The 14,276-nt window shown below is 46.4% G+C and overlaps 1 protein-coding gene across 2 annotated transcripts in view; it reads right to left on the reverse strand.

Annotated features, from left to right (window-relative positions):
- Positions 1 to 14,276, reverse strand: part of DNAH7 (dynein axonemal heavy chain 7) — a 607,644-nt gene that overhangs the window by 57,626 nt on the left and 535,742 nt on the right. For both annotated transcript variants that reach the window (XM_073633106.1, XM_073633105.1), the window contains 2 exons: positions 10,205 to 10,435; positions 6,355 to 6,507 (listed from right to left, as the gene is read on the reverse strand). In XM_073633106.1, the coding sequence (XP_073489207.1) occupies positions 6,355 to 6,507; positions 10,205 to 10,435 (384 nt within the window). The remainder of the gene's footprint in view (positions 1 to 6,354; positions 6,508 to 10,204; positions 10,436 to 14,276) is intronic.

Below are 14,276 nucleotides of genomic sequence, written 5' to 3' on the forward strand. Positions count from 1 at the left end.
ACCCCCACACAGTATTGCCCCCTTCACGTATCACCCCCACACAGTATTGCCCCCTTCACGTATCACCCCACACAGTATTGCCCTCTTTACGTATCACCCCACACAGTATTGCTCCCTTTACGTATCACCCCACACAGTATTGCTCCCTTTACGTATCACCCCACACAGTATTGCTCCCTTTACGTATCCCCCCACACAGTATTGCCCCCTTCACATATCACCCCCACACAGTATTGCCCCTTCACGTATCACCCTGCACACAGTATTGCCCCCTTCACATATCCCCCCCACACAGCACTGCCCCTTCACATATCCCCCCCCCCCACAGCACTGCCCCTTCACATATCACCCCACACAGTATTGCCCCCTTTACATGACCTCCACACAGCATTGCCCCTTCACATATCACCCCCACACAGTACTGCCCCCTTCACATATCACCCCCACACAGTTATTGCCCCCTTCACATATCACCCCCACACAGCATTGCCCCCTTTACATATCCCCACCACACAACATTGCCCCCTTTACATGTCCCCCCACACAGTATTGCCCCCTTCACGTATCACCCCCACACAGTATTGCCCCCTTCACGTATCACCCCCACACAGTATTGCCCCCTTCACGTATCACCCCCACACAGTATTGCCCCCTTCACGTATCACCCCCACACAGTATTGCCCCCTTCACGTATCACCCCCACACAGTATTGCCCCCTTCACGTATCACCCCCACACAGTATTGCCCCCTTCACGTATCACCCCCACACAGTATTGCCCCCTTCACGTATCACCCCCACACAGTATTGCCCCCTTCACGTATCACCCCACACAGTATTGCCCCCTTTACGTATCACCCCACACAGTATTGCCCCCTTTACGTATCACCCCACACAGTATTGCCCCCTTTACGTATCACCCCACACAGTATTGCTCCCTTTACGTATCACCCCACACAGTATTGCTCCCTTTACGTATCACCCCACACAGTATTGCTCCCTTTACGTATCACCCCACACAGTATTGCTCCCTTTACGTATCCCCCCACACAGTATAGCCCCCTTTACGTATCTTCCCAAACAGTATTGCCCCTTCACGTATCACCCTGCACACAGTATTGCCCCCTTCACATATCCCCCCCACACAGCACTGCCCCTTCACATATCCCCCCCCCACAGCACTGCCCCTTCACATATCACCCCACACAGTATTGCCCCCTTTACATGACCTCCACACAGCATTGCCCCTTCACATATCACCCCCACACAGTACTGCCCCCTTCACATATCACCCCCACACAGTATTGCCCCCTTCACATATCACCCCCACACAGTATTGCCCCCTTCACATATCACCCCCACACAGTATTGCCCCCTTCACATATCACCCCCACACAGTAATGCTCCCTTTACATATCCCCCCACACAGTATTGCCCTCTTTACATATCCCCCCACACAGTATTGCCCTCTTTACATATCCCCCCCACACAGTATTGCTCCCTTTACGTATCACCCCACACAGTATTGCTCCCTTTACGTATCACCCCACACAGTATTGCTCCCTTTACGTATCACCCCACACAGTATTGCTCCCTTTACGTATCCCCCCACACAGTATAGCCCCCTTTACGTATCTTCCCAAACAGTATTGCCCCTTCACGTATCACCCTGCACACAGTATTGCCCCCTTCACATATCCCCCCCCACACAGCACTGCCCCTTCACATATCCCCCCCCCACAGCACTGCCCCTTCACATATCACCCCACACAGTATTGCCCCCTTTACATGACCTCCACACAGCATTGCCCCTTCACATATCACCCCCACACAGTACTGCCCCCTTCACATATCACCCCCACACAGTTATTGCCCCCTTCACATATCACCCCCACACAGCACTGCCCCCATTCCCCCGCTCCCCATCCTTCACAGTTCCATATATTTTCCTCCCTTCACTTTCCTACCTTTCACAGAGCGAAGAGCAGGAGGTGGGACAATCCTAACCTGAAGGCAGAGCAGCAATGGGCGGAGCGTGGGAGCTGCCAGGTTAACTTTTCATATTAGCAAACTGGTAATTGGCTGCTAGGACCGCCTCTTGCAGCCAATCACCTCCCGATTAACGTGACAGGCAGCTACCTCTCTCCACGCAGTGGTGGTCCCACCCCCAGTCCAGAATTGTCCCGCCTCCCGTCGTCCGCGGAGGCGGGACAATAGCGGAGGAGGCTGGGGACTAAAGTATCGACTAAATGGCGCGATCGCGGCAGTCCAGAAAGAGCAGCGGCTCGGGCCGCATGCGGAACGCGGGCCACCATTTAATGATGCCTGGACTAGAGACTCAATTTTATATTTGTTATACACATAGAGATCTCCCTTAACCACTTCAGCTCCGGAAGGTTTACCCCTATGATCAAGCTATTTTTTGCGATATGGCATACTTTAACTGACAATTGCACGGTCGTTTGTCCTTTTTTTTCCCCCTCAAATAGAGTTTCTTTTGGTGGTATTTGATCACCTCTGCGGGTTTTTTTTTTTTTTTTTTTACGCTATAAACAAAAAGAGGCCGACAATTTAAAAAAAAAACAATGTTTTATTTTCTGCTATAAAACACATCCAATACAAAAATGTAAAAAATCGAATTTCTTCAACAATTTAGGCCAAAATGTATTCTGCTACATATTTTTGGTTAAAAAAATCCCAATAAGTGCATATCGATTGGTTTGCGCAAAAGTTATAGCATCTACAAACTATGGGACATATTTATGGAAGTTTTATTTATTTTTTATTTGTAATGGCGGTGATCAGCGACTTATAGCGGGACTGCGATATTGCGGCAGACAAATCGGACACCAAACTGACCCTTTTTTGGGAACCAGTGAAACCAGTACAGTAATCAGTGCTAAAAATATGCACTGACACTGTACTAATGACACTGGCAGGGAAGGGGTTAACATCTATGGTAATCAAGGGGTTAAATATGTGGCCAACATGTGTACTGTGTGTGCTGTTTTTACTAAGCAATGTGCGGTCTGCCAAAGCCGATCATCAGATGCCGGCGATCAATCAGCGACCGGCATCTGCTGATTGGTTGGTGCTGCAGCCAATCACAGCACAGCCGGGGCGCGTTCTCTACCCCGACGTGAGGATCACATACTAGGTAGGTACGTGATCTGGTGCAGAGTGGCCGCCCTGCCGCAGTACATCTATGGAGGGCAGTCTGCAAACAGGTAAAGTTGTCTTGCTTCAACAGACATTCTCACAGGAACATAGATAACTAGGCATGAGGACCATCTTACTGAGCGGGCACTACCCAGGGGCCCTAGGTGCACATGGGGCCCCATCATGGCTGGCTACCTCACTCCAATGATCTAGGGGATGTGGCAAGCCGTCAATGCTGAGGTCAGGTGAAAGGAAGGAAGGATGGTAACGGCAGTCTGTACACTGCACAAATTATCACTAGCAGTGGGGCTCGGGCCGAGCGGGCATCTCCAGACTCAGCTGGGCTGTCACCTGAGTCTCTCTGAGTGATTACTGCCGAATGTCGGCGGCTTCACCACCACCTACCGCCCAGCTGGGACTCCATGGACGGGAGTGGGTGCACAGTGAAGTGTGCTGTCTGTGGTTGCCCTTGCCTATCCTGAAACTCAATATCTCCCTCACACAAACCCTGTGAGTGAGATATTGAGAGACAGAATTCAAAAGTGAATAGCGCAGGGTACGGAAGATTCCCATATTTTTTTGCTCCGCCTCCTTGTAATGTCACCAATACCTGATGTGCCTGCACTAGCAGGCCCACCCCCTGATGTGGACACACACACACAGTGTGGTGTTAGAAGTATGGAAGGTGTGTGTGCAGTGCAGCAGGCAACAAATTCAACTGGAGCGCACACGGGGAGAAGGAGGGGGAAGATAAGAAGGGGGGGTAAGAAGGGGGGAGATAGGGGGTGAGAGAGAGGGAGACTAAGGGGGGAGAGGAGGAGGAGGAGGGGGGAGAAAGGGGGCAGGGAGAGAAGGAGGGTCTGGTCACAGTGCTTACTTACTTGAATGGTCCCCGGGGGCTCCCAGTGAGAAGTGTGACTTCTCTCAATGTGGCCGTCGGCTCCTTAATCTTCCCATCCCCACATCCCCTTCACAGACGCAGCAGCACACAGGCAGGGAGAGAGGTGTGGGAAAAGGGATGTGTGTGAAGCTCAGGTATGCTGGAGGGGAGGGGACGGAGCAGCGTGGGGATCCTCTCCTTCCAGGACAGCCACAGCTCCCAAGCCACTTGTCACTGCACACTGAGCCTAGGGATCTTCAGGAGGACGGAGGGGGAGGAGGGGAGCAGGTGAATTGAACCATGGGTTCTCTAGGGAGGGGGATTGCACTAATTTCTGCCCCCCCCCCCCCCCAAGCGCACCAAGTTAGGAGCCAGTGCAGCGGGCTGCACCAACGGGATTTGGGATTAGTGTAAGGGGAGGAAAAGAGCAAAGGGGAGGTGCCAACTTGGAGCCCAACGTCCTGAAGGACCGGGCCCCTCGGGAAGCTGTACCCCCCTAATGGTGGCCCTGGTAACCACACAAACTGGTAAGGTACCACTCAGCCACCAATCATTTTCAGGTTCCTATTTGAAAACTATGTGGCTTGACCAACACACAAAAAAAATACCAAGGCATAAGCCTGAATCCTGGGGTTCTCTGGCCCCACAACAGCCTGCAAATGTAACTGACAGTGGCGGCTGGTGCATCGAAGGGCAAACGCATGAAAGACAAAACCAGAGAACATTCCCAGCTCAACTCACTAACCAGTCTGGTTACCAACCGAATTACCCTGTCCAACAGTATGCGGTAAAACAGGGGTTTAGTTGGCACACATTTGCAAACGCATGGGGGGGTGCAAACAAATACCGCCAGAAGAAAATTATATTTTTGGGGAAATAAGGACATCAATTTAATTTGGGTAGAGCGTCACGTGACTGCGTAATTGTCAGTTAAAGCAACGCATTGCTGAATAGCAAAAAATGTATTTCTGTCTGTGGCTGATCACAAACACCTGGCCATGCCTGCTGCAAAAATTTGCTGATCTGGGTGGTATATGGCTCTAACTGGCCATGTGCATGAGATATGGGACAACTATCATATTATCTTACCTGTCTCTATACCTAACACACTTAAGGTAGATGTTAACTACTTCGTCTCCTGTGACACAGCCAGTGCACAGGCTTAGAATGATCACAAGCTGGAGAGGGCTCACTCAAAAAGCTGACTACATCAATAACCCCCCAGGGAGTAGGCAGACCCCCTGATCACCCCCCAGGACCGAGCAGGTAACTCCGGGAATGAAGTTGCAGCATTTCCATTCATTGATACCCCCCGCACTGCGACTCCGATGTGATTTATTAGGTAACATGCTGAGCCCCCCTTCTCTGGAAAGTGATCACCCCCCCAGGAGCCAAGGCAGCAGACACAGCACTGATCATGCAGCAAGTCCCCCTCCCATACACACAGACACCGATCCTCTACCCCAGAGCGGGCAGCAATGTTGCCTATGGGAGGCGATCTGTAGGTGCAGCAGTCCCGTACACCCCATACTGCTGCAATATTGCATGCATTAGATGGCAGTCTAGGATGTTCTCTGCAGATCGGGGCATGCAGGCTGAGGGTGGCATACATTGGTGTCGCCACAGCCGGGGGATGTCACTGAAATCGGGTCAGAAGGGTGTCAGATGAACAGGCTGAGCTGTCCCGCCCAGCACATGGCACACCAGCTGCAGCAGCACCGGCTCCCCCTTCCCCGCTATATGAACCTTTTGGTACTGAGCGCCATACATCCTCCCCCTTGCATGGCCAATAGGGCAGCTTCTCCTCTTGTCCAATCGGGTCTCGGGACCTGCTTCCTGATTGGCCGGGAGGAGAAGCAGGAAGACAATATTGAATATTAATTCGCTATTATCACACAACTAGGTGAGCTCAACGCTTCCCCCCCCCCCCCCCCCCGAGCCCACTCTTTTTTTAAAGCCAATTAGAGCCTCAGGCTCTAATCACGTGCTTCACAAAAGAAAAAAAAAACCTGAAATCCATGCACCTGGCACCTTGCATGTAGATTAGGGGCTGGACGCATGGATAGGGTGGATGGCACCTGTGCACCCCCCATGGACGGGCTGCCACTGGTAACTAATATAATAATATGTATACAGTATATGGGCAGCCTAAAAACTGTCTTCATTGTGTTGCTTTGTTTTTTCTATTAGAATACCATTTCAAAGCAAACTTTCTGTAAAGTGTAATTGTCCGATAATTAGGCTAGAAGGTTGATGTAATTAAAATTAGCTTACGTTTTTGTCTGTAATCAAGAAGTGTTGATGTTAATTCTCTTACCTGTAGAAATTTTAGCCTTGCAAGAAAATCATTAACATAACTGCCAAGAGGTTTGAGACTTGGGTACGATTTCTTCATCCACATTCCAGGAATCTTTCCTTTTAGTATGCTCATAACTACTTCTTCCAAATCCGCAGACATAACCACCAAACCCTGATTGAAACAGCCATCAATTTACAAAAATTGTTGAAAATTGGTTATAAAGAAGAGTACAAGCACATTCCCCTCGCCTGAAAAAATAACATCTTTACATTCATCACAAGCAATTCTAACACAAACCCTTATGCTACGAAGTGACAAATATATTTTTAAAGCTGAACCTCAGGCAGATGTAAAGGACACAAGTGAATGCAGCTCTGTAATCTTTAATACATCATTAAATGCATCTTTTAAAGGCAAGCACTGTAAGTGCCACAATCTGACTTTGCATCAGCCTCTCATCCGCTCAGGAAGAGGGAGGAGGGAGAAGCAGCACATGCTAAGAGCGAGAGGAGCTGAGCTGTGTGCTGCTTCTCTTTTCACTGCACACACACAGGGTAGGGGTGGGGAGGGGAGCTGGAAGTTAAAGAGAAACTGTAGCAGTGAAAGGTCAGGCTCCCCTCCTCTGCTAGACAAGGTTGTGGTGTGTGACAGAGCTGTGTACATTTTAAGACTGGGTGGACAGAAGTGCAAATTCTTTGGCAGGTAAAACAGCTCTCATTGATGTATTTCATCTGATTATTTAGCTATTTGCCTGAAGTTCAGATTTAACAAAGGCTGTTTATAAAAAGCTAGAAAACAATGAACATCAAAACACTGAAACAGACTTATAGCGGATCTTCAACCCCCCCACACACATTTTTTTTAAACCCACTGCCTACCAAAAGGTGTTTTCTACACAATTCAGATACTCACCCAGCCAGTGGATCCAGCGTTCTCTTGCCGGGATCCTCTTCTCTTCTGCCACCCCTTGGTCCTGTGGCGCTTTTTTGTCGTGTGATGTCATCTGGAGGCTGCCAGCTCTTCCAATTTCAGCCAGTGTACCATCCGATGATGTGCCACTAGGCCTGCCCCCTCCTCCCTTAATAGGCTCTACCTTTTGGGGAATGTGACATGCATATCACAGGCGCCAAAGGGTGTGTAGCACACCCCGGTAGGGACTGCTGATGAACTTGGAACCCCCACTCCTGCACAGCCAGGCACACCAAATTTTCACAAACACCCAGAGAACAGTCCGTGACTTCGTTTTTTTGTTTACTGAGGGTTAATAACTTGGATAGAAATGGGAGGTTATGGGACGCCCACTTGACTTCAGCAAAACTTTCAGCAAAACTTCAGGGACATCTTCCTATACACAGTCTCATTCCCTTTCCTCCTGCACAGCACTTGCTTGTTCCACCTGAATCACTTTAGAGATGATCTGACAGGCTCCCAGTCAGCATAGCAATGACCCTTTACAGGCAGGAACTCCTAGCCCCTTTTTGTGTAGCAAAGATGTAGTGAAGCAGCTTTTAACACTTTCTTTAAAAAAAAAAAAAAAAAAAAAAAAACTTAAAGAAAAGAAAAAAAAATACTATTTATGCAAAGGACCAGAGGAGGGGTGGACAGGAAGGGTATTACTTTGAGGCTGAATATCTGCTTTAATTATCATAATACTAGAACAACCTGACAAACTGGAATTGTGTTCATTAGAGAAAGCCCAGACCAAAAAGAAAACAATTCAGAAATAATGCGCTTATATTGAGCATTTTGTGCATACGCTGATACTTTTGCCATTAAAATCCACCTGTTTATTCCATTACCCTATTACTAATAATTCTACTTTGGTTATAAAAAACAACCTAGCTGCAATACTAACAATACTTAAATGTATAAAAAGGTATACATAATTTTCATGAAACGATAAAAGACATAACAGAGAGGCTTGGAATATGACCCATTCCTGATCTATGAGGGTTCGCAGTGCAGGTGTGACCATTGTTTAAAAAGGACTTGGCTGTGGCTAAGATATGTAGATGCAGTGGGAGGTTTCAGTGTGGATTAGTCAAGGAGGACTAGAAGGATGATTAGCATTAAGCAGTCCATAGATGGTGAGAATCTCAGTCGGTTCAGCAGAGACTGGCTAAGATTCGATCCATGTACGTATAGGCAGGCTCATTGTACCCAAGTCAATCCAATGATCGACTTAGGTACAACCTGCATCTTGCATTTCTAACATGTGATTATTGCCACTAGCAATAATCACTGTGTTCTCCCAGCAGGGACTGCTCCCCGGGAGAACACAATAGGGAGGTATTTCCCCATCAATACTGACTGTGTTAATGGGGGAATCAAGCAATTTTCTTTCCTGCAACCTTCTATGGCCTACCTTAATCTTGTTAAAAGGTACATCTGTACTTTAAATACTTTTGGTAATAGGAGGCAGAGTTGGAAAAACTGAAAAGCTGAAAAAATAATGTAGTTGGTCTCCATTTCTATGTTATAAGAAGTGCATTACAGCTAGCTGGTACACACTGTCATACCTTTAGCATTTAGCTTTACTGACTGTAACCATGTAACCAGTAGCATTACACAAACTGTTTCCCACTACAGTCTATTATACACACTCACAGCCACTTTATAAAAGTACACCTTGCTAGTACCAGGTTGGACCCTCTTTTGCCATCTGAACTGCCTAATTTTTCATGGCATGGATTCAACAAGGTGCTGGAAACATTCCTCAGAGATTTTGGTCCATAGCATCAGGCAGTTGCTGCAGATTTGTCGGCTGCACATCCATGATGTGAATCTCTGGTTCCACCACATCCCAAAGGTGCTGTATTGTATTGAGATCTGGTGACTGTAGAGGCCATTGGAGTACAGTGAACTCATTGCCATTTTCAAGAAACCAGTTTGAGATGATTTGAGCTTTGTGATATGGTGCATTATCCTGCTGGAAGTAGTCATCAGAAGATGGGTACACTGTAGTCATAAAGGGATGGACAGGGTCAGAAACAATATTCACGTAGGCTGTGGCGTTTAACCGATGCTCAGTTGTTACTAAGGGGCCCAAAGTGTGCCAAGAAAATATCCCCCACACTACCACCAGCCTGAACCGTTGATACAAGGCAGGATGGATCCATGCTTTATGTTGCTTACGCCAAATTCTGACCCTACCATGTGAATGTTGCAGCTGAAATCAAGACTCATCAGACCAGGCAACATTTTTCCAATCTTCTATTGTCCAATTTTTGTGAGCCTGTGTGAATTTGAGCCTTGGTTTCCTGTTCTTAGCTGATAGGAGTGGCAACTAGTGCGGTCTTCTGCTGCTGTAGTCCATCTGCTTCAAGGTTCAATGTGTTGTACGGTCAGAGATAGTATTCTGCATACCTTGGTTGTAACGAGTGGTTATTTGAGCCACTGTTGCCTTTCTATCATCTTGAACCAGTCTGCCCATTCTCCTCTGACATCAACAAGGCATTTTCACCCACACAACTGCCACTCACAGGATATTTTCTCTTTTGCGGACCATTCTCTAAACCCTAGAGATGGTTGTGCATGAAAATCCCAGTAGATCAGCAGTTTTTGAAATACTCAAACCAGCCCGTCTGGCACCAACAACCTCGCCACGTTCAAAGTCACTTAAATCCCCTTTCCTTAATCCCCATTCTGAGGCGCGGTTTGAACTTCAGCAAGTCGTCTTCACCACGTCTAGATGCCTAAATACATTGCGTTGCTGCCATGTGATTGCCTGATTAGCAGTTTGTGTTACCAAGCAATTGAACAGGAGTAACTAATAAAGTGGCCAGTGAGTGTATATCTAATACTTCCATGTATGATGTACAATTCAATCACAGAAATACATTAAAAGTTATGAATGTACCATACATACCTTTATTGCTTTCTGTATATTGATACAAGAATCTCTAATAGTGATTAGTAATTTATTGAATCGACCCATTTCTTGGACCAATACTGTATTCATACTTTGGGTGTAAGTGGTTGGATAACGTCTCATTGCAGCTTCCGTGTCAAAATTCATAGGGAGTTTACTCAGGATATCTGCCGAAACTTCGTAAACCGCCTCATCTGATGATTTTCCTCCTCCTCCTGAAGTGCGTGACTGCATTTAACAAATATAATAATTTATTACATATACTTGCATGTATTCAGGATTTTTTGTAAATGTCAGTATAAAAAGCTCCTTCTAAAGCACTATGGGGTTGATTTACTAAAGGCAAATCCACTTTGCACTACGAGTGCACTGCAAGTGTAATTGAAAGTGCACTTGGAAGTGCAGTCACTGTAGATCTGATGGGAAGATCTGCTGATTTTATCATCCAATCAAGTGCAGGCTAAAATGCTATTTTTTTTTGTCTTGCATGTCCCCCTCAGATCTACAGCGACTGCACTTCCAAGCGCACTTTCAAGTGCATTTGCAGTGCACTCGTAGTGCAAAGTGGATTTGCCTTTAGTAAATAACCCCCTATGATGTTTTTTTGGGGGGCTAAAATTAGAGCTAGACAACTTATACAAGCAATGGCGTAGATAAACCTATATGATGCAAAGTTTGAAAAGGGCCGCCACTTTAATGTCCACCTATAGTGTCCCACGTTACTAGTCAAACTCACAAGCACATGCAATGCACCAGCACAGAGATGCTACCAAAAAATCTCCTCTGCTGGGTTGTGTGTTCTATATCCCATGACCAAGTACATCAGAAGCTTACCTGTCTGTCACGGAGGATCTTTTGCATTTACCTCTAAAATGATGTGACCTACTGTGCATGTTTACAAGTGCAGTAAAGTGCAACAGTGGTGGTAACCAGCATGGGCCTAGTCAAAGCTGTGCCTGCTGTGAACACAGTTTCTATAGCACTCTGTGCACATCTGTTTTAAAACTACATGCAGGGGCGTGCCACCAATGAGGCAAAGTAAAGCAACCACCATGGTGGGAAAACCCTGCCCTCATTGCAGATCAGTAGTGTTACCCTGTGTACACAGGCATCTGCCTGAACCTAACAATGAATGATGCTAAATGGCCCTTTTGCCTTTGTCTTATGTCGCGTACACACGATCAGACTTTCTGGCATACTTGGTCCGGCAGACTTTCCGACGGACTTGTCCGCCTGGTGCGCCGGACTTAAAAAATGGACGGACTTGCCCACACACGACCGGACTTTCCGGCGGACAAGTCCGTTCATTTTGAACGTGACTCAGGTACGACGGGACTAGAAAAGGAAGTCAATCTTGCCGCTTTTATCGGCGAGATTGACACCTTGCGAGCCCTGTAGCGGGTCATACCAGGCCCTTAGGTGTGGTATGGATTATAAAAGGAAGCCCCTATGCCGAAAAAACGGCGTGGGGTCCCCCCTAAAATCCATACCAGACCCCGATACGCGCACGCAGCCCGGTCGGTCAGGAAAGGGGGTGGGGACGAGCGAGCGCCCCCCCCCCCCCTCCTGAACTGTACCAGGCCACATGCCCTCAACATGGGGGGTAGGTGCTTTGGGGGAGGGGGCTCCCGGATTCCGATAAGCCCCCCGCCCGCAGACCCCGACAACCAACGGCCAGGGTTGTCGGGAAGAGGCCCTTGTCCTCATCAACATGGGGACAAGGTGCTTTGGGGTGGGGGGGCCCCGCAGGGCGCCCTCCCCCAAAGCACCCACCCCCCATGTTGAGGGCATGCGGCCTGGTACGGTTCAGGAGGGGGGGGGGGCGCTCGCTCGTCTCCACCCCTTTCCTGACCGGCCGGGCTGCGTGCACGGATCGGGGTCTGGTATGGATTTTAGGGGGGACCCCACACCGTTTTTTCGGCGTAGGGGGTTTCCTTTAAAATCCATACCAGACCTAAGGGCCTGGTATGCCCCGCGCTCGCCGCAATAGGAAAATTTGTTTTTCCTATTGCAGTGAGCGCGAAATGCAATACCCTGCCCTTGCGTCGTATCTGGTCCGTTGGACCAGCATACAGACGAGCGGGCTTTCCGTTGGACCAGCACACAGACGAGCGGACTTTCCGTCAGAAACTGAGTCCAACGGAAAGGTTTAAAAGATGTTTCAAATCTAGGTCCCAAAAGTCCGCCGGAAAAGTCCGCTGGAGCCTACATACGGTCGGATTGTCCGGCGGACTCTGGTCCGCCGGACCAAGTATGCCGGAGAGTCCGCTCGTGTGTACGCGGCATTAGAAACCAATGACATATAGATATACAGCATCACTGGTTGCTAGGACGCTGTCGGACAAGCTGCACTATGATTAGTTGCTGTGTCAGTGTCTGTCTGGCTTGTTTTCTTTTTCATAAAAAATGGTTTTGATTCACTTTCATAGCACAACCATCTATGGTTTACTATAGTATATTCCAAATATATAACCCGTCTTACATTTAGATTGCTATTCAGATTCATTTTCTGATAATTACCTCAATTCACAAAGCCAATTCATTTATCCAATGATCATTTTCACATCGGAGATGTTCAGTTTCACAAAAAAATGTAAATTGCATTAGCCTGGAACTATTTTTCCCCATAAAAAGAATCCTTAGGAAGAGGTATCTTTTCCACCTCTCCTCAACAAGCATCTCATTAAATCTTACAGTTATTAAGTGCCTGAAGCTAGCAGTCTTTTAAGGAGCCAAGTGCAATGGTCACGTTACAATCAATCAAAGTTCATATAACAATGAACATGGACAACATCACATGCATGCAGTAAATTTACCTGATGTGTGCAGTAATGCCATCTGTGAATTGATGCTAACAGTGCATACATTAACCCCTTGTCTACCAAGGTACGTTTATAACTACAGCTATGAGCTTGGCATTGAATTTTTCAGATGACTCTCTTGGCTTCATGTAGAGCCACATGGTCACTTTTACAATACAATGAATGCCCACACTATCACATAGGGGGCTTGTTAGCTGCCTTGTGACAGCAATAAAGTTTTAAAGTGCTAAAAAAAAAAAAAATAAACATAAAAAGCACCCCAGTCACCTCATGCACACATCTGAATACAAATGCATGTGAACGTAAACCACGATTGCACCACACATGTAAGGTATATCGCCATGAACATTGGAGTGAGAGCAATAGTTCTAGGATCATAGTTATATAATATATACACATATAGAAATATATATATTGACTAGAGCTCAAAGGCTTTTATATTATATGTAATATTTTGTGTCTAGACCATTGAGGGCAGTTGAATATTCAGTACATATGTGACATAACTACAAACAGAACATTCCTGTTTATGTGGAACTAGAGGGGAATATAAACAACAATTGCAGATGTTTCCTGATTTTCTTCCTAAACAGTATTCCCTGCTACATATGCTATCTGAGTGGGGTCAGGCATTTCCCATGGACATAAGAACATTGCATGATGTGACTGCAGACTACAAGCTATCACATCATGTCATCATGTCAATGGTTAGTGCATTCCATTTGGTTATCAACCGTGCTATGAGAAAAAAAAATGTACAAAAGCTTTTACGGGGGCACTGGCTCTGAGCAGATAATTTGTTGAAGAGAAAAAAAAGCAATCGGGCATTTTTGTGCTAGTGAACAAAGGAAATGGAACTTTCCTATTCCTGGCATCTTTCTTAAAATGTGTAATGTGACAATCTGCGTTACCCCAGAAGGTGCAAAAATTTAAAAACAATATCTAAAAATATGCAATAGATATTTAATTCTAAATATATATATATATATATATTTATATATATATATATATATATATATATATATATATATATATATATATATATATATATATATATATATGCAATGGTGCTGCAATCTAAAAGGAAACTGGAATATTCAATTTTGTAAATATAGATAAAGTAAGTAATAGATGTGCAACCAAAAAAAAAAGGGAAGAAGGGCTGATGTGTGCAAAGACACAAAAAAACAAAAAAAGTGAAATATGTGCACCTTAATGATCAAATTAAAGCAAATGAAATAAAATAT

The sequence above is a fragment of the Aquarana catesbeiana genome, linkage group LG06 (assembly GCF_042186555.1).
Source record: "Aquarana catesbeiana isolate 2022-GZ linkage group LG06, ASM4218655v1, whole genome shotgun sequence".
Lineage (NCBI taxonomy): Eukaryota > Metazoa > Chordata > Amphibia > Anura > Ranidae > Aquarana > Aquarana catesbeiana.